The following is a 20,565-nucleotide window of genomic DNA, read 5'->3' as shown; positions in this document are numbered from 1 at the left end:
CAAACCCCATTTGTATATAGGACCTCTACCATAACCCATGCAGTCACTTACTCACCCTCTGGCACACAGGTTGACAAAGAGATGGAAGCTGATGTTTTGAATAATGGATTGCTAACGATACATTGAACACTCTGTGAAAGATCACTTTCCTTTAAGACATATGCTTCAGATGGACTTGAGCCACGGTGACACTGTACTGTTGGTGGACATTCCCACAAATATTGTATGAGGTTACCATCAACGTCATAGTCCACTTCCATGATCTCGCAGGTGAGAGTAATGTTTCCATCGTCAGACAATGAGCAAAATGTTGACGGTGATGGAGGAGGTGCTGAGGGGAAAAAAAGGGACGTTTAGTACAGAAAAGAATAATATTTAAACTCCTCATCCACAAATTCACAAAGAACTTCCAACTCCTTATGCACTTGAAAAGATAAGCAGACCACTCCTTGAGCACCAAGGTGAGAAAATTCTCTTTTCTTCTGGATCAGATCTACCTGCTCAAAGTGCAGATACGGGCCCCGAATCCTTTATCCTCAATTCTGAAATCCAAAGATGTCTGAAAGCTAAATGATTGTTCACAAATATTTGTTATCATGTTTTACTAAAAATACTTACCTGCTTGAGTATAAGGTGCTCCCCATTAACTAAGTGAAGTGCTTCCTCACACACACAGAGGAGATCATTTATATCACCTTTCTAAAATCTGAAAAAGGCTGAATTCCAAGACATCTGACTCAAATGAGTTTGCTAAAGGTTCTGAGGAGCTGTATTGTGGGCTGGTCCCACTCAGAGGCAGAGGAGGGCGTGGCACATGTCACACGCCTGCCAGTCTAGATGCATCACCCCCAGGTTTCTTCTAGAAACACCTGCTACTGGCTAAGGCAGTAGCCTTTGAGGATGAGTAAGACACAAGTCATGATGCACCATCATTTCTCTCTAAAGCCTCAAAGCTAATCAGCTGACCGTATCAATCACTGGTTCATTTATTAATTCATACACCTTCTTGCATCTCTCCTTTCCACCTAAAACCAATCATAAGAGATCTGAGAAAAAAATTTACAAAAATTGGTCATGGACACATTTGGATAATAAAATTTCAACACCTTATAAGTTGCATGTGGATAATAAAATTTCAATACCTTGTAAATACTAAAAAGCAAAGTAAAGTCCATCAAGATGATGCAATACTATACTGTCATTTAAAATATCTTCTAAGACAAAGGAACCCAAGCTCCAAATAATAATCTAAAAAACAAATATATACAATTCATCTTGCCCTCGTCTTCTCCTTCTGAGTTATCTCTGGCTCAGTTAAATAAAACACCCGGCCTGTCTTGTTAGACCTGAGTCATACATGACTTTCCTTTCTGCTTGGGGGCTTCTTCAAGTTTTAGGTTTAATCTAGCTCATATTATTAATTACATGCTGTCTTAAGGTTTGTTCTTTCGTTAAAAGAACTCGTACACACACACACACCACACAAGTGTGTATTCACTGCAGAGCACCTGCTCTCAGTAAGCAGAGTGACACATGGTGAGTCGTGGCAGAAACAGGCATCAGGAAAGCGTGCATTCAAGAGCAAAGGGCTAATGAAGGTGAGGAGGGCCCAGAAGCCATGCTTCACCATTTGGCCAAGACCAGGTCCTGAGCAGAAATGACAGCTGAACCCAGTGCTCAAGGAGTCAACCTGGAGCCTCTTCTAATAATCACTTCAGAATCCCATGGTCTACTGGAAAACCACAGGCCATCAGCCATGATCATTCAAAATCACATTTGCAGTCAGCCTTAAAAGAAAGGAAATTCAGACACATGCTACCACAGGGGTGAGTCTTGAAGGCATTATGCTAAGTGAAATATGCCAGTCATGAAAAAACAAATCTTGTACAATTCCACTTACAGGAGGTTTTTAGAGTAGCCAAATACTTAAAGAGACAGAAAATGGAATGATGATTACCAGGGAACAGGGAGACAGGAGGGAAGGGGGGATTAGTGTTTAATGGGCAGAGTTTTACTTCGGAAGATGAAAAGTTCACCATGTTCTGTTACAGATTCTAGTTTATTGATCTAGTTCAGCCAACGTTGGGTCTTTCCAGGTGGCACTAGTGGTAAAGAACCCTCCTGCCAATGCAGGAGACATGAGATGTGGGTTCAGTCCCTGGGTTGGGAAGATCCTCTGGTGGAGAAAATGGCAACCCATTCCAGTATTCTTGCCTGGAGAATCCCAAGAACAGAGAAGCCTGGTGGGCTATAGTCCATGAGGTCACAAAGAGTCAGACACGACTGAGTGACTGAATACACTCAGCCAATGTCTTGCTGCCCAAAGGACTAACCACAGCTATCATCTAACAAACATTAGTTATATCTGTCCCTTAAACAACCAGCAAGAAATGTGCCTACTTCATCCATAGGACAGCTTAGTTAATTGATATAGTTTTAGAATAGAATTAAGAGCTCACTATTCTGTAAGAAATGAGAATTTCTTACACATATCCGGTGACATTTCTATATTTTCATACATACCCCTTAATAAAAAGTCATATACCAGTCCAGACTTGTTAAGGACAGAGCAGTTAATCCTATTTATATGAACATTACCAGCCCCCATGCAATAAAGGTTGTTAAGAGGATGGGGAAGAACTATGAAACGTTGATGGTGGCAATTTTAAGGGGACTTTGAAGGAAGGAGGAAAGCCAGATGTTCACCTCTAGAAAAGCACAAAGATGCCCTGAACTCAGGAGGTACCAGGAAATCCCCCTGTCTAAAATATCTTTTCTGAAAGGGTCTGGTGTCTCTGGAAGGCTACTGAGTCTTATTATTTCAGTCTTAACAAACCCTCATGGAAGTATGACTTCCTCATTTCTAAAAAAAAAAATAAAGTGTGACTAATCATTTTGACATTCAGATATATATTTTCATAACCAAAATCTAAATTTTATTAACTCTAACTTGGAAATACCTTCTGGTTCTTTCCTTTCCAAACATCTGCTACCAACACCTCTGTCTACCAGGATGATCATGATAGCTTCCAACCTGGGGTCTCCTCTTCCTAATCCACCATAAATTGCTATCATCTGATTAACCTTCCAAAAATACATTTCATTAAGGCACTTCTCTGCTCCAGTATGAGACGCAATGGCTCTTGACTGCTGCTGCTAAGTCGCTTCAGTCGTGTCCGACTCTGTGCGACCCCATAGATGGCAGCCCACCAGGCTCTTCCATCCCTGGGATTCTCTAGGCAAGAATACTGGAGTGGGTTGCCATTTCCTTCTCCAATGCATGTATACATGCTAAGTCGCTTCACTTGTGTCTGACTCGGTGCGATCCCATGGACAGCAGCCCACCAGGCTCCCCGTCCATGGGATTCTCCAGGCAAGAATACTGGAGTGGGCTGCCAATTCCTTCCCCAGGCTCTTGACTGCCACAGGCTAAAACCCAGATTCCCAAACCAGAACCTGAAGTCGACACATTTAATATGGCCAATATTACTCACTGCTTCCTGATTGAAACTCACATGCCCTGCACCTTGCGCCTCCCCAGGCCTTTGCTGAGCCTCCTAAGAACTGTCCACTTGGCTTAATTATCAGAATCAACCACCACTGTTGAGTTAGAAGGCAATTTTAAAATTTTAATTATTTTTAAATTATACTTTTAAACATTTCATGAAGTTTTAAAAAGAGAAATTGTTTTGAACTCAGTTTTATTAACTCTATAAAGGGGCTCTTAAGAAGCATTCAATTCTAATTTAAATTCTGAGCCAATTTTTTCATTTGTTTGCCCTCTAAACTGCCAGAGCCCCAATTTGCAGGTTTTAAAGATTCTGTTTCTTCAGTGGCATCAACTGGTTCTAATGGGATGCCTGCACACCTTAACAAGCTTCACTTATCTAAAAGGAGTTCATAATCTCCTGGACAAACCAGTCACCCAGTCTGAGGGCACCCATTTCTATCAGTTGTACATCTCACCATCCAGATCAATTGCTTCCATATCTGTTGAGTGCCTATTACCTACTTAAGTCCTTTGCTAGGCTCTGAAGTTACAATGGTGACCAAGAGAGAAATTCTCTCTTCCTTCCAATGTCACCAACACTCAGTAGTTGAACTGGTGAGGGACAGCTGTTCACCCAGTTAGTCATCATATCCTGTTCCACTGAGACCACCACAAACAGGAGGTGGGGAGCTCAGACCTGAGCTGTTTTATTGCACTCTGTCTCTACTTCACCCCCTGGAAACCATCTTACACACTTTGTCACAGGCTGAATCTTCCTAAGACAGCCTTTAACCTAGAGGAAGTAGGCCTAGAACTATACTCACACCTCTGATAAGTTGAGTGGAAACTGTGACGCATCAGAGGGGAGAGATGGGAATGGGCTGAGCTGAGCTATGCTGCAGCACACAAAAGGCAGCTATGAGACAAAACATTACCAGGACATGTGAGAACAGCAAGGGAAGATGAATGTTAGCTGAACCTACTGTGATAATCATTTCACAATGCATGTAAATCAAACCACCATGCTGTATGCCTTAAACTTGGACAGTGATGAATGTCAATTATTTCTCAATAAAACTGGAGGAAAAAAACAAACATGTAGGTGTAGCCATCAGCCTCTGGAAGCCTGTAACAAGGCAAGTGCTTTAGAGATGGGGGAAAGAGAATAACCAGGAAGCATTAGTGAGAAGCACAGAGGAACCTGAATCCTATCCCCAGTTCCAGTTTAAAGTGATTAGAGGAGGGAAAATAAAATCCCACCACCTGTGTGGGGTGCAGGGGGAAGCACGAACTCCAATTCACAGGTATTCAGAGAGTTCTGAGTTCATGTTGCCACTACACCCTTTTTCAGAACATTCCCGGCAAGACAAGTGATGCTGCTGCCAGTGGCTGTGGCCAGCTGTGCTTTCTCTCGACCTCAGTCACATCCTCTCTTCTGAGAGGATGACCGGGAGCTAAAAGTGGCTCCTGGGTACCAAAAAGAGAGAAAAACCCTGACAACAGGTGATACAACCCATTGTTTTATTTCCCATAAACCATTGGTTAGTATTAGTCTCTTAAAATACTTGGAAATTTGCTATTTGAACAAACAAATTTATGGATACTCACCCATCACTTTGAGGTGGAACTCGGACTTATTTCTAACACCTGGGTATTCAATTTCATACAGACCCTCATCTGATTTTGTTAACCTGGTGATGGTGAGGTTACCTGACACAATGTCTAAATAAACTCTATCTTTAAAAGACTGAAAAGCTTCGAATCCAGATTGTGTTTCCCATTCTATAACTTTATTCTTCCCCTTCTTCCATATAATCTCTGTACTCGGTTGAAACTTTGAAACGTAAAAGGTTACATTCCCATTCATAGCTCCATAAATTTCTTGAGAACAGCTGATGAAATCTAGAGAGGAAAAAAAAAAGAAAGAAATTGATTAGGAAAAATAATATGACTTGATCAAAAATAGGAAACTATCTTTCAAGATGCTTTTTTCAAGGGAAAATGATTAAGTTTAGTGGTAAAAATTATTCATTAGCTACTTTTTGTACAAAGCTGATAAACTGCTGATAAAAAGTACAGGAGGTAGAACATGCTTAACCCTGTAGAGTTTATTCTTTAATAGGAAACGGGGTGGGGGGGCCCTTCCTTGGTGGTCCAATGGGTGAGAATCCACCCAGCAATGCAAGGGGACACAGGTTCGATCTCTGGTCCGAGAAGATTCCTACATGATGCAGGGCAGCTAAGCCCATGCGAGGCAACTACTAAGCCCATTTGCCTAGAGCCTGTGTTCCACAGCAAGAGAAATCACCACAATGAGCCTGCACATTGCAACGAAGAGTAGCTCCTGCATACCACACTAGAGAAAGCTGGCACCCAGCCATGAAAACCCAGCATAAGCAAAAGTAAAATAAATAAATTAAATAAATTTGAAAAAAAAAAAAAAAAAAAAAGGGAACTGGGGTCTGCCTAAATCCAAGAAATGGATTCAACATTTCTGGAGCACCATAGGTGGTTCAGCTGGTAAAGAAGCCACCTGCAATGCAGGAGACCTGGGTTCAATTCCTGGGTTGGGAAGCTCCTCAGAGAAGGGAAAGGCTACCCACTCCAATATTCTGGCCTGGAGAATTCCAAGGAATGTGTAGTCCACAGGGTCGCAAAGAGTCAGACATGACTGAGCAACTTTCACTTTCACACCAACTACATGCCAGGTACTGTGGGCCATGCTGGGGAAAGGGTGGCAAACAAGACAGGTATTGTTCCAGGCTCTCAAGGGAGAAGACACTGAGCAGGCAAGGAGAACCACCCAGTCAAGGGCCTTTCCTAGGAGATCATGCTGACCTGACACAGGATAACAAAGCACTGGAAGATAAGAGGAGTCAGAGAGATAAGAGGACAGGTAGGAGAGATGATCCAGCAGACAGGAGTCAGGGCATGAGTCAGGAATGTGCTTGGCATGTTGGAGGAAATAAAAGCAGTTCCAAATGGCTGGAAGAGAGCAAGGTGGGGGAATGGGTGGGCAATGAGGCTGGAGAGGCAGCCAGGGGCCAGATCACAGAGTCTGGGAGTGAGGGGCTGGGCGGAGTCAGGCAAGATAAGCTAAGGATTTGGAATTTATTGTAACTGCAAGGGAAAGTCATGGAAAGGTTTTAAACAGAAGACTGGCATGATATAATTTAAATTTCAGCAGGCTGACTTTGTCTGCAGGGTGGATGCTGGTTGATGAGCAAGTGTGGAGGCAGAGAAGCCAGAAAATAGGTCAGTGTGGTAGAAATGAAAGAATGGTGGATTGAGAGACCAGATTAGGCAGTGGAAATGGACAAGTGGACAGACTTGACATTTGAGAGAGAAATGAACAGGATTTAGTGACTGGATGAGAGGAGTTAATTGTGACTGTCAGGCCTCTTTCTTGGCTGACCACTAAATGAAATCAGAATGACTAAGAAGAAAGTTGGGGGATATGATGAAGTTTAAGGTCTCAAGGATTGAGTGCAATGGCACGTCAGAGCCAACTGTAGGCATCCCTGCTGGGCTCCATTCAGTGAAGTCTGGTTGATAGCTTGAAATCCACCACAGTGGGAGTTATTTACAGCAAAGAAATTGACTCATGCTTCAAATCAGAGCCTCCCGCCTCCTCCACATCAATCCAGTTGGCAAACATTGACTATCACTACTAGATTGGGATATTCTTGATACCCCAAAATGGGCTTAAAAACATCTTGCTCCAGACTTGACTTTCTTAAGACAGAAAAGCAGCTGTTAAGGGAAAGACATTCAAGACAAATTAAAACTTCACTGATTGAAATTTTTGGAGGTGCAATCAGCGTAACTGAAAGTACAAGAAAAATAAAAAATATTAAATAGACCAACTGTGGGCTTTCTTGGTCAAGCACTATTTCTCCCACCCAACCAGAGCCCGTGAAAAGGCATGAACAGGAGTAAGAATTGAGGTGTGAGAGTCTAACCACACACAACAGCAGAGGCTGGAAATGTCTTGTAAATGAATAAATGGATGAGAGTAAGCAGGGTGGTGGAAGAAGAGAAGAGGTCTGAGTTCAATCGCTTCTTCCTGGCTGCATAATGCTGGCTTCTGTCTTTTCAGGGGCGGGGCGGGGGGCGTGAGGCAGGGGGGTGTTTCCTGGGCTTGAGCACAGGAAAAAGAAAAGTCAGAAATGGAGCTAATGGCGGAAAATGGGGAGACCAGTTGAGAAAAAAATCACAGTCATTTTGAGTTGAAAGAAATCCCCATGATTAAATCACCCCCATTTCACAGGTGCAATGACAGGGAACTAAGAAAAATGAAAGAAAATGTTATTGAGTGCTTACCCTCTGCCGTTACATGTTCACATACTCTTGTGTCCCTTTTTAATCCTCTCTACATTCCTGTGCAGTCATGTTGCTAGTTCTGTATCACAGATGAGGAAACAGGGACCAGAACAGACCTGACCTGGCCCAGCCCCTCACTCACTCACAGGGGTCAGACACTGTGATCTGATCCCTGTCTGCCTCTCCAGCCTCATTCCCCACCCATTCCCCTCTTGCTCTCTTCCTTCCAGCCATTCAGAACTGCTTTTATTTCTTCCCACAGGCCAAGCACCTTCCTGACTCAGGGCCTGCCTTCTTGGAGGCACTGCTTCCTCTACCTGCTTCATCATCGCTCCTCTCCCGTCCTTACCCAGCCATTAACTGACTGATGGATGCTAAGCATAAGCAACTGATTAGACATCCACATGGAGCTGTCTTGGGTCCACAGGTCTGGGGCTCGCAGCGGAAGGTACAGATTTGGGAATCATCACATTTGCAGAGACTAGTCTACCCTTTCCTTCCTATAGTAAAGTCTTTTCTGTTGCACCTCCAAGACTGATCCTAAAGTAAGTTACTAATACAATCATTTCCAATGAAAAAGAACAGGAGAAAGGAGAGTGAGTTTTTCCTCAAGGTAACACACTGTGAACGAATGAATGAATGATCAAACATCAGCTAAGGAAAGGAATCAGCAGTGAGTTGGTTACTTTGCTGCTAACAGTGAGTGGTTGGAAAAGGGACCACTGGGATGCTTACCTTACTATGCCAGAGGGCAGAATGAAAAGGGCCCCAGCTTTCAAGCCAGATGGACCCAGGATAAATACTTAAAAGTTTCTGCCATGCTAGATTTCCTCAGCCTAAAATGAAAATCATAATGGCTCCCAGAAAAGATTGCTTTGAGATCTGAATAAGACTGAGAGAAAAAATAATAATAATAAAATAAATAAGACTGAGAGTCTATACAATGGCTGAAACGAAGTAGGCTTTCAACAGGGTTTTCTTTCTTTTTCTTTTAATGATTCACTGTGAGACTGTGTGAGAACTGGGCATAGAGTGCCTTTCCACTGTTGCAAAGTAGAGAGAGATAGAGGGAGGGGAAAAATGTATCAGTGATTGCTTAAACAGATATTCTATACTAGACAGATTTTTTTAACTATTGGAGATTTATTTGTTTTCAAGAATATTGAATGATCTTTTCTTTGTAAGATATGAAGGTACCTAGTACCAATATGTAGAGTGGTAATTTCCAATTGCAAAGACTCTTATTGTCTTACAAAGTATCACCATTACACCCAGTTTGGTAGTTCTCATAGGGCTAGAAGTCCAAAGTGGAACTCAAATATTTTCAGACAAAGTGACCTGATTTTTTATTTAGAAAATATGGTCACCATTAACTATTGGGTTAATGAAATGGGCCCCCCCACCCCCCTCAACTCCCAGCCACAAAATCCTCTGCTCATTTTCACTTAAGTCTTGAGATTCAGGTTGACTGCTATTTTTAGTTTATTTAATCAAACACTTCTATAGCACTTACTATCTGCTGGGCAGTTGGAAGAGCTCTACAAATATGTGTTCAGAGAATCCTCTTAACAATATTAAGCAGGTATTGTTTTTAAAAGCCTTTGACCTGTGTGGATCACAACAAACTGTGGAAAATTCTTAAAGAGATGAGAATACCAGACCACTTTACCTGCCTCCTGAGAAACCTGTATGTAGGTCAAGAAGCAACAGTTAGAATAGGACATGGAACAGTGGACTGGTTTCAAATTGGTAAAGGAGTACATCAGGGCTGTATATTGTCACTCTGCTTATAACTTCTATGCAAGAGTACTTCATGTGAAATGCCAGGCTGGATGAAGCAAAGCTGGATATTGTTTTAACCCTGTTTTGCAGATAGGCACAAAAAGATTAACTGACGAATTAGGTAGTGACACTGGATTTGAACTCTTCACCGCTGCTTCTTACTTGGCTTGTATGTGTGCGCTCAGTTACTCAGTCATGTCCAACTCTTTGCGACCCCATGAACTGTAGATTGCCAGGCTCCTCTGTCCATGGGATTTCCCAGGCAAGAATGCTGGAGTGGGTTGCCATTTCCTTTTCCAGGGTATCTTCCCAACCCAGGGATTGAACCTGAATTCTTGAGTCTTCTGCTTTGGCAGGCAGATTCTTTATCACTGAGCCATCTAGGAAACCCCTTCATATTTGGCTTGCTATATGGTATAAGGTTATTCAAGAGTGTCACGATATCTCAGGATGCAATTTCTAGAATGTATTGGAACAGCAGTTGTTGGGAATGAGAAAGTCAAACCATTCTAGTTGTGAGTCAAGCACATCTCTAAAGCCTACAGGTAAGGCACAAACTCAGGGGTCCCCAAATCACTGAATGTCAGGGCTGGACAGATCCTCAGAGAACCCTGCCCTGTTCCACACCCATCCTCATATACATGAGGAAATTGAGAAGGTTTGCTTGAGCAAGATACCAATGAGCCCAGATCTTCAAAATGTTACATGGGAACCCAAATTCAAACCCAAGTTTCATAATGCTGTTGCTTTAAAAAAAAAAAAAAAATTAGAAATTCAATAAGAAATAAGACAGGGCTTCATAATTAAAGACCAAGGGAAACTAAGTTGAAAGGAAGGTCTAAGAGTCTGCACTTCTCACATCTGATAGCAAGGAATATGTGACATGTGAAAAAGTAAGGAGGAAAAGGGGATGAGAGACAGTCAAATGCAGGAAGGAAGAAAAGCTAAAGGGGGCATGCAGGGAGAAAATAAGGAGCAAACAAAGAAGTCATAAGGACACAAAGTCATGGGAGCCACTGAGAAGCCTTTGAGAACTGGCAAATGAAACCCTGAAATAGAGACCAGCAAATCAGCAGAGAAGCCACGGACGAGGCAGGTGTGACACAAAAGGGAGCAGTGAGAGACTACAGTCCTAGCAAGTCTGGCTCACCTGGAGAGGGCTCCTCAGCTCCTCCCCATGTGGCACGTGGAAACTGCCAGATTTCCTCAGTTTCCAAGAAATGCTGATGTTCAAATTTTACATGAACATAAAAATCAAATTTTATGGAACGTCAAATTTTATGGAATTAGTTGGCAACTAATTCCAATCCGAGTGAATGGCTGAGTCAGGTCAGCCCCAAAGACAGGGTCATTCTCTATCTCTGCTGCATTGCCATTGCCCATGAAGGACATTCAGTAAATAAATATTTTTTGAGTGATAACTAAACTGATTTAAATATAACTTTAATGTAATACAAAACGTAGGGCTTCCTGAATCACAAAATTTAATAGTCACCCCAAATCCTGAGCTTTTTGCAAGACCCCATATCATTGTGGATATCAAGACCCTGATGCTGGGAAGGATTGAAGGTGGGGGGAGAGGGGGACAACAGAGGATGAGATGGTTGGATGGCATCACCAACTCAATGGACATGAGTTTGAGCAAGCTCCAGGAGTTGGTGATGGCCAGGGAAGCCTGGTGTGTTGCAGTCCATGGGGTTACAAAGAGCTGGACACGACGGAACAACTGAACTGATATCATTGTGGAAACTGGCTGAAGAACCAAGACTCGGCAAGGAGAGGTGAAGATGGTTAACTGAAGCTGCAGAATAAATGGCCTGGGACCCCTCAGACGCAGTCAGAAGAGATCTCTTTCCTCCTCACTGTCTGCCTCCAGCACCATAGCAAGACTGGAGGGTCTGTCAGCTCCCCACTTCCCATCCCCTTCAAGTTTAGCTAGGTTTCACCTACCACATGTTGTGGGTTTCAGGGCACTGCACCAGATAAGCATACCCACTCAGGACATCAGCCCTTAATCAATGTTAACACCTTGTCTGAGGTTTGAGGACATGCAGTTTTTTCACTTCCATTATTTAAACACAAGCTAACGGTCTTTTGGATTTTGAAGAAAGGTTTTTTTCTGGAGTTTTTTCTTAGAAACGAACAATATGATTTTAAAATACTTCCTTCTCTTCCTAAAATTTTTTCAAGGTTCCACATGGTTGCAGATTTTAGCAGTTGAAACAAAAATTCATTTGATGAGTAGAAAAAAAAATCCCCTGAAAGTTTCAGTACCCAAACATATAAATCTTGGTATTTCCCCCTGTGTGTATGACATCATAACGACAATTCAGTTAAAGATTCATTCAAGCCAGGAGCTAGGAAGGGGAAGCTAAGTCTCTGGAGACATGAGCACACATGTTCACAGTACAGAGAGTGGCCACCCTCCTCAAATGTCTTGGTCACTGTGATATCAAATAATCTGCTCTATGAAGTCCACAAAAATTCTATCCATCAGCCCCATGCCCCAGTCCTGGCATGGGAATATGCTCACTGGATACAATGCTGCTGTTGTTCAGTTGCTAAGTTGTGTCCAACTCTTTGGGACCCCATGGACTGCACATGCCAGGCTTCCCTGTTCTTCACTATCTCCCAGAGTTTGCTCAAACTTACGTCCATTGAGTCAGTGATGCCATCCAACCATCTCCTTCTCTGTCACCCCCTTCTCCTCCTGCCCTCAACCTTTCCCAGCATCAGGGTCTTTTCCAATGAGTTGGCTCTTTGCATCCGGTGGCCAAAGTATTGGAGCTTCAGCTTCAGTATCAGTCCTTCCAATGAATATTCGGGATTAATGTCCTTTAGGATTGACTGGCTTGATCTCCTTGGTGTCCAAGGGACTCTCAAGAGTCTTCTCCAGCACCACAGTTTGAGATACAAAGATAATCAAAAGAAGAGCATAGTCTCTTCATCCGAGGAAATTTAGTGCAGCTCGTTTCTCTAACCTAGCTCTTAATAAATTCAAACTGAATGAGCCCTAGATATTAACAACAGATCATCCAAATGAGCCCTAGACCAGCTCAGTCTCAATAATAATATTTAACAATAGCAACAACATCAGCACTTTTACTGAAGGCTCACTATGTGCCAGGTACTTGGTCCAAGACATAGATAGATGTGTGAATAGATAGGTAGATGGATAGGTTCATTAAATCCTCAACTTAACTCTGCAAGGTAGGCCTTACTCTTCATTGATTCACTCACCAAATATTTATTGAGTTCCTCCTATGTCCCAGGTACTGTACTAAGCAGTTAGGATACAACACTGAACAAATCAGACAGAATCCTGCCCTCCTGGAGTTTACATTATTGGTGGGGTTTGGGGGTGGGGGAAGGGGAGGGAAACATTAAATGAAAAAGTATATTAGGTGGTATTAAGTGCTATCGAGAAAAATGAAGCAGCGTATGGGGGGGGGGGATGATTAATAATGAGAAGGGAAGTTACTGTTATATGTGAGGTAGTTATAGCTAGCAAGTGAGCAAGGCCCAGAAAAAGTAAAGGAATGAGCTTGAGCATATGGGGAAGAGCATTCAAAGGTAATGCTCCCTGGAGCTCAGAGAGGTTCAGAAGCTGAGCACAGTCACCCAGCTGGTCCACGACAGAGCTAGTGTCCTGACACAGGCGGCCAGCTCCAGAGCCTGTGCTGTTGGCTGCAATGTGAGATGCCTAGATTTTTCCTTGTCAATTCCACCTACTTCCAGTCCCAGTCAGTGACTTCTCTGTTTGCATGATTTCCAAAGGCAGAAATCTACTGGTCTTAGCTATACCACCACAGCTTCCCTGTCTTCATCTATTTCAGACTTAAACTGCAGCCCCCTGCCTGCCAACAGACCATAACCCCCAGGCTCCCCAGTTCCAGAAACTCCACAGAACTCGCCTCACATGTGCTCTCAGCTGTCAAGCTATTTCTCGTCTCCTAGATGAGTTCATCCAGAATTAAGATGTTTGTTCTTTAAACCAACTTCCTTTTGCGCTTTCCTGTCTCCTGTCATGCTAAAATACTCTTCTTTTTGTTCCTTATTCTTGCACTTGAGAATGCTTCTCTCCCCAGGATGTTTCCCTCTCAATCTGTGCAGTCCAATTCAACAGCCACTAGCAACACGTGGCTCATGAGCCCATGACATGTGGTTAGTGCAAATGGAGATGTATTGTGAGTATAAGACACATACCAGACTTTGAAGATTAAGTACGAAAAGGGAAATGTAAAATCTTTCATTAATATTTTTTATATCAACTACATGTCAAAATGAAAATATTATGGATATATAAGGTTAAATAAAATATATTAAGATTAATTTTACCTGTTTCATATTATATTTCTATTTAACAGCATTACTCTGGCCTGCTCTTTCAATATACCCACATCATATCATGCTCAAAAATCACATTTGCCTTTGATTGTTCTAGTCTTGGATAGTACCTACAGCATGCTTTGGAGAATAAGGTTCTTACTAGAGCTATTTAAGATTATGAAAGTCTTTTTAAATCTATTCACCAAAGTCTGATTAAAGGTATTTCAATACACTATTGGTTATTTCATTAAAAATTTCTTTATAATCCCTATTAGTTTTTTCCAAGTACTCAGCTCATAGTTGAGAAACTCTATTACAACTAATTTATGATGACAGCCTTATTAGTTTCTTATTAATATGGATTTCTTATTATTAATATGGATTTCTTTAATGTGGATGTGCACATTAAACTTTTTTTTTTTTCCTACTTTTTAACTGTTACATGGGAAAAACATTCAGACACTACAGACCAGACAGCCTGATGGAAATTCAGACACTGATCTTGACAGACATTCAGGGAACATTAGGGAAAATGAAGGTCACTAGGGGGCATTCCCTGGTGGGCCAGTGGCTAAGACTCTGTGCTCCCAATGCAGGGGGCCTGGGTTCGGTCCCTGGTCAGGGAACTAGATCCCACATGCCACAATTAAGAGTTTACACGCCTCAACTAAAGATTCCACAGGCCACAACGAAGGACAAAGATCTTGCATGCCCCAACTAAGGCCTGACACGGCCAAATAAATAAATATATATTTTTTTAAAGTGAAGGTCACCAGGAACCAAAATGGGTTCATTTCCTCAGAACAAGCCTATCAAAATAATTTGGTTTCCTGAGATGGATACTTGCTTGATAAAACAGATCAAGGTCACAAAGGACAGACCTTTGAACTGAGAGCTTCCAACTGCAGGCAGAGAGCAGACATGAACTTCTTACGGTATTTCTGGGCAAGAGGTGCCCTCACTTTCACTGGCTTCACTTGAGCCCCAGTCCTTGGGCTAAGAGCTCATCAGCACAGGCACAAGCAGCATTGAGAAGGAGAAGGCCAACATATGCAAGGAAAAGAGACTGAAACCAAGAAAACAAAGAGGCCAAAGCAGAGAATCCCACGCCCATAAAGTAGCTACAAGACGTTCTCCTTTGAGGCCGGTAGACGGGTACCAAAGGCTACCTCCAAAGAGGAACTGCTTGAATGTCTTCCAGCCCTATTCTGGGGACGGGATCATTATCTTAGTCACACTTCATATTCAAACTTGTCTGAGCAAACGGAAAAGGTTGTATCCTGGTTTCACCTTCAGTCCTGAGATGGAAGCTTTTATCCGTAACTGCACAATCTAAGGTGCTGCTGCTGTGCCCTTCAGTAAAAACGTCAAAAAGCCTTCTGTACTCGAGAGTAAACAACATGAAAAGAAATCAAAAGACAGAAAACTTGTGCAAACAAAGGCTGATGCACGCAGGCAAACATTCTGCTTTTAAAGAGAGAAAGCAATGTCTACCCTCAAAGCTTGTATTAATTTAAAAACACAAGCGTAAGTCACGCTGGGACCCAGCCTCACCCCACAGCAGGCCAGCAGCTTCCACACCAGGTAGGGCCTGGCAGCCAGGGAGTCAGGGGAGTCACTGGAGTCAGCTGCCCACAGAATCTGACTGTGCCGCAACAGAAGGGTGCATGCAGCCCATATGCAGGCGCCCCTAGAACATATAGTTCTAGTTATCAAAAGGGAAGGAGAGAGTGCTGGTGGGCTCAGAGCTCACCAGCACAGGCACAAGGAGCACTGGGAAGACCAACAAGCACAAGGAAAAGAGATGGAAAAACAAGAAAACAGGTCATGTCCTACACAAGGCCGCTTCTCCAAGACCAGGAACCATAACCGGCCGATTCACTACATAGAAAAACCCAGAGAATTAGGCAAGATGAGGAGACAGAAATATAAAACAAACAAAGGAAAAAGACAAACCCCAAAAGAAGAACTGAGTGGAGATAAACAATCCATTTATCTGATCAAGACTTTAGGGTAATTCAACGAACTCAGGAGAAGAATAAACAGTGTGAGAACTGTACCAAAGAGTTAGAAAATAGAAAGATTCAAACCAAGCTGAAGAATACAATAACTGAAATTTAAAAACTACACTAGAAGGAATTAACAACAAAAACTTGATTAGAAAATAGGCAGGGGACCTGAATACACATTGTCCAAAGAAGGCAGAGATGGCCAACAGGCCTATGAGAAGATGCTCAGCATCACTAATTATCAGGGAAACACAAATCAAAATCACAATGAGATGCCACCTCACACCTGTCAGAATGGCTAGCAGCAAAAGGGCAACAAATAACAAGAGTTGCAAGAATGCAGTGAAAAGAAAACTCACGCACTGTTGGTGGGAAGGTAAATTGGTACAACCACTACGGAAAACAGTATGGCGGTTCCTCAGAAGATTAATGGAAACTGCCATAGGACCCAACAATTTCATTTCTGTAAATTTACCCAGAGAAGAGAGAAACACTTATTAGAAAAAGCACGCATACCAATATTCATTGCAACATTATTTACAATAGCCAAGATATGGAAGCAACCTATGTGTCTATAGATAGATGAATGAATAAAGAAGATGGGGTATTTACAAACAATGGAATATTACTCACCCATAAAAATTGAAATCTTGGCTTTTACAACAACTTGGATAGATATAGCAGGTATTGTGCTAAGTAAAATTAGTAAAACAGGGAAAGACCAATACCATATGATTTTACTTATATATGAAATCTAAGAACAAACAAAAACATTCAAAAGAGAAACTGACTCATAGATACAGAGAACAAACTAGTAGTTACCAGAGGCAAGGTGGGTAGAGGGGTGAGTGAGATAGGTGAGGGAGATTAAGAAGTACAAACTACCACTTATAAAATAAGTAAGTTATGGAGATGTAATATACAGCATAGGGAATATGGCCAATAATATTGCAATGACTTTCTATGGTGACAGGTGATAACTAGACTTATTGTGATCATTTTGTAATGTATAAAAATATTGACCCACTACGTTCACACCTGAAACTAATGTAATATTATAAGTCAATTAAAAAAGGGAAAAAACAAATAACAGTAATGAAGTGTACAAGTAAACAATTCAATTTTTAAAAATTATAGTAAAAAGAGGGCAACAAAATAAACTCCCAGATCTAGTTCTTTAAAAGTAGTTGTAAGTTGTTTTCAAAATTCCTAAAAGATACCTGTCAAAGATAAAAAAACAGCAGCAAATGCAAAAATGTGAAATTTGATTAGATCTTGGTATTTTAAAAGACATTCTTGTGACAATTGAAGGAATCTGAATAAGAGTAGAAGTTAAGTGATATTATGAAATTATTGTTAATTTCAATATTAACAAAATATTGTTAATTTACAAATACTATGTTATTGGGTTTATGCCAAAGCATTCAGGATGTATAAAACAGTACAATTATGGCAAAATACTAATAAATGAGTACATAAATAAACCTCCATTCTTAATTTCATGGCCCAAAGAAAGTTCCTCCACCCCTGCATTGTAGATTACAATCTACAATATTGAATACAATCTATGTGATTGGTAGTTTGCTGTTTTATATCATTTTACCTGCTTTGACAACATTACATTGGGCAATATATACATGTTATAAGAGATCAACTATGGCTATACCAATCATCAAAATGTTGTTTATCTGGACTTCCCGGTGGCCTAGCAGTTAGGATTCTAGGCTTTCACTGCCTTGACCCAGATTCAGTCCCTGGTTGGCAAAAGATCCCGTAAGCCACATGGTGCAGGGGGGGAAAGATGGTAATCTATTCTTGGGTTGGGAATACATGGACTCTGAGTCATGGGCTAAGTGCCAGCAGGTTCTATTGCTTCTCTGCTGTGTGAACTTTGACATGGTCTCAACATACTCAACTATTTTTCTCCTCTTTAACAGTCTCTACCTTATAAAACTAGTACAACAATTAAATAAAAAAAAAAAAAACCTTAAAACTTAAGCACAACACTTGGCACAAAGCATGTGCTTAACTCATGGCAACTATTATATCCACCCCATTGTAATACTGGATCTAGTTGGGTTTTTTTTAATAGGAATACACAACATTATTTTGACTTGGATTATCTTTTTTAAATAAAAACACATGAACTCTACAAACCTTAAGTCAAACAAAGTGTATGAATAAGTCTCACATAACAATGAGCTTCCCTGGTGGCTCAGCAGTAAAAGAATTCACTTGCTAATGTAGGAGCTAAAGGAGCCACAGGTTCAATCCCTGGGTCAGGAAGATCCCCTGGGGAAAGGCACGGCAACCCACTTTAGTACTCTTACCTGAAAAATCCCATAGACAGAGGAGCCTGGTGGGCTACAATCCATAGGGTCGCAAAGAGTCGGACACGACTGAAGCGACTTAGTACACATGCATATAACAATGTGAGATAACATAAGAATTTAAAAGGGAGAAACGTTTGACCAATACTTTACCATCTACTGTTCAGATTTAACAATCTGTACTGTGAAAAATATTAAAATAAATCAAAGAAAGAGACATTTTATTAAGTATTATATGACTTGGTTCCTGTGTACTAGGATCTAAAATCTGGTTGGAGAGATTAGGTCAACAAGAGCAGAATAAGGCAAGCTCCGCTAAAAGAGCAAACTAACAAAATCACTGTCTGGGGAGGCCTTACAAATAGCTGTGAAAAGAAGAGAAATGAAAAGCAAAGGAGAAACGGAAAGATATAAGCATCTGAATACAGAGTTCCAAAGAATAGCAAGGAAAGATAAGAAAGCCTTCCTCAGCGATCAGTGCAAAGAAATAGAGGAAAACAACAGAATGGAAAAGAACAGAGATCTCTTCAAGAAAATTAGAGATACCAAGAGAACATTTCATGCAAAGATGGGCTCAATAAAGGACAGAAATGGTATGGACCTAACAGAAGCAGAAGATATTAAGAAGAGGTGGCAAGAATACACAGAAGAACTGTACAAAAAAGATCTTCATGACCAAGATAATCACGATGGTGTGATCACTGACCTAGAGCCAGACATCCTGGAATGTGAAGTCAAGTGGGCCTTAGAAAGCATCACTATGAACAAAGCTAGTGGAGGTGATGGAATCCCCGTTGAGCTATTTCAAATCCTGAAAGATGATGCTGTGAAAGTGCTACACTCAATATGCCAGCAAATTTGGAAAACTCAGCAGTGGCCACAGGACTAGAAAAGGTCAGTTTTCATTCCAATCCCCAAGAAAAGCAACACCAAAGAATGCTCAAACTACCGCACAATTGCACTCATCTCACACGCTAGTAAAGTAATGCTCAAAATTCTCCAAGCCAGGCTTCAGCAATACATGAACCGTGAACTTCCTGATGTTCAAGATGGTTTTAGAAAAGGCAGAGGAACTAGAGATCAAATTGCCAACATCTGCTGGATCATGGAAAAAGCAAGAGAGTTCCAGAAAAACATCTATTTCTGCTTTCTTGACTATGCCAAAGCCTTTGACTGTGTGGATCACAATAAACTGTGGAAAATTCTGAAAGTGATGGGAATACCAGTCCACCCAGGAGGCAACAGTTAGAACTGGACATGGAACAACAGACTGGTTCCAAATAGGAAAAAGAGTATGTCAAGGCTGTATATCGTCACCCTGCTTATTTAACTTCTATGCAGAGTACATCATGAGACATGCTGGACTGGAAGAAGCACAAGCTGGAATCAAGATTGCCGGGAGAAATATCAATAACCTCAGATATGCAGATGACACCACCCTTATGGCAGAAAGTGAAGAGGAACTCAAAAGCCTCTTGATGAAAGTGACAGAGGAGAGGGAAAAAGTTGGCTTAAAGCTCCATATTCAGAAAACTAACATCATGGCATCTGGTCTCATCACTTCATGAGAAATAGATGGGGAAACAGTGGAAACAGTGTCAGACTTTATTTTGGGGGGCTCCAAAATCACTGCAGATGGTGACTGCAGCCATGATATTAAAACACGCTTACTCCTTGGAAGGAAAGTTATGACCAACCTAAATAGCATATTTAAAAGCAGAGACATTTCTTTGCCAACAAAGGTCCGTCTAGTCAAGGCAATGGTTTTTCCAGTGGTCATGTATGGATGTGAGAGTTGGACTGTGAAGAAAGCTGAGCACTGAAGAATTGATGTTTTTGAACTGTGGTATTGGAGAAGACTTTTGAGAGTCCCTTGGACTGCAAGGAGATCCAGCCAGTCCATCCTAAAGGAGATCAGTCCTGGGTGTTCACTGGAAGGATTGATGCTAAAGCTGAAACTCCAATACTTTGGCTACCTCATGTGAAGAGTTGACTCATTGGAAAAGACCCTGATGCTGGAAAGGATTGGGGGCAGGAGGAGAAGGGGACGACAGAGTATGAGATGGCTGGATGGCATCACCGACTCGATGGACATAGGTTTGAGTAAACTCCAGGAGTTGGTGATTGACAGGGAGGCCTGGCGTGCTGCAATTCGTGGGGTCCCAAAGAGTTGGACACAACTGAGCGACTGAACTGAACAACAGTTTCTATTTTTGAGCTTGGTACTCTCCCAGCACTACCTAGGTCCTGTCCACATGTTACCCCACTGATGCACTCCACTGCTGAATCCTGCCAGCCCACC

At 41.7% G+C, this 20,565-nt stretch overlaps 1 protein-coding gene across 2 annotated transcripts in view; it reads right to left on the bottom strand.

Moving 5' to 3' along the window:
* Positions 1-20,565, bottom strand: part of CD58 (CD58 molecule) — a 42,467-nt gene that overhangs the window by 15,793 nt on the left and 6,109 nt on the right. For both annotated transcript variants that reach the window (XM_006058685.4, XM_044944505.2), the window contains exons 2-3: positions 5,099-5,392; positions 56-331 (exon numbers count right to left, since the gene is read on the bottom strand). In XM_006058685.4, coding sequence (XP_006058747.1) covers positions 56-331; positions 5,099-5,392 — 570 coding nt within the window. The remainder of the gene's footprint in view (positions 1-55; positions 332-5,098; positions 5,393-20,565) is intronic.

Source organism: Bubalus bubalis, chromosome 6, assembly GCF_019923935.1.
Source record: "Bubalus bubalis isolate 160015118507 breed Murrah chromosome 6, NDDB_SH_1, whole genome shotgun sequence".
NCBI lineage: Eukaryota > Metazoa > Chordata > Mammalia > Artiodactyla > Bovidae > Bubalus > Bubalus bubalis.
Note: the sequence above shows the minus strand (reverse complement) of the source record. Positions and strands in the feature narration are given on the sequence as shown.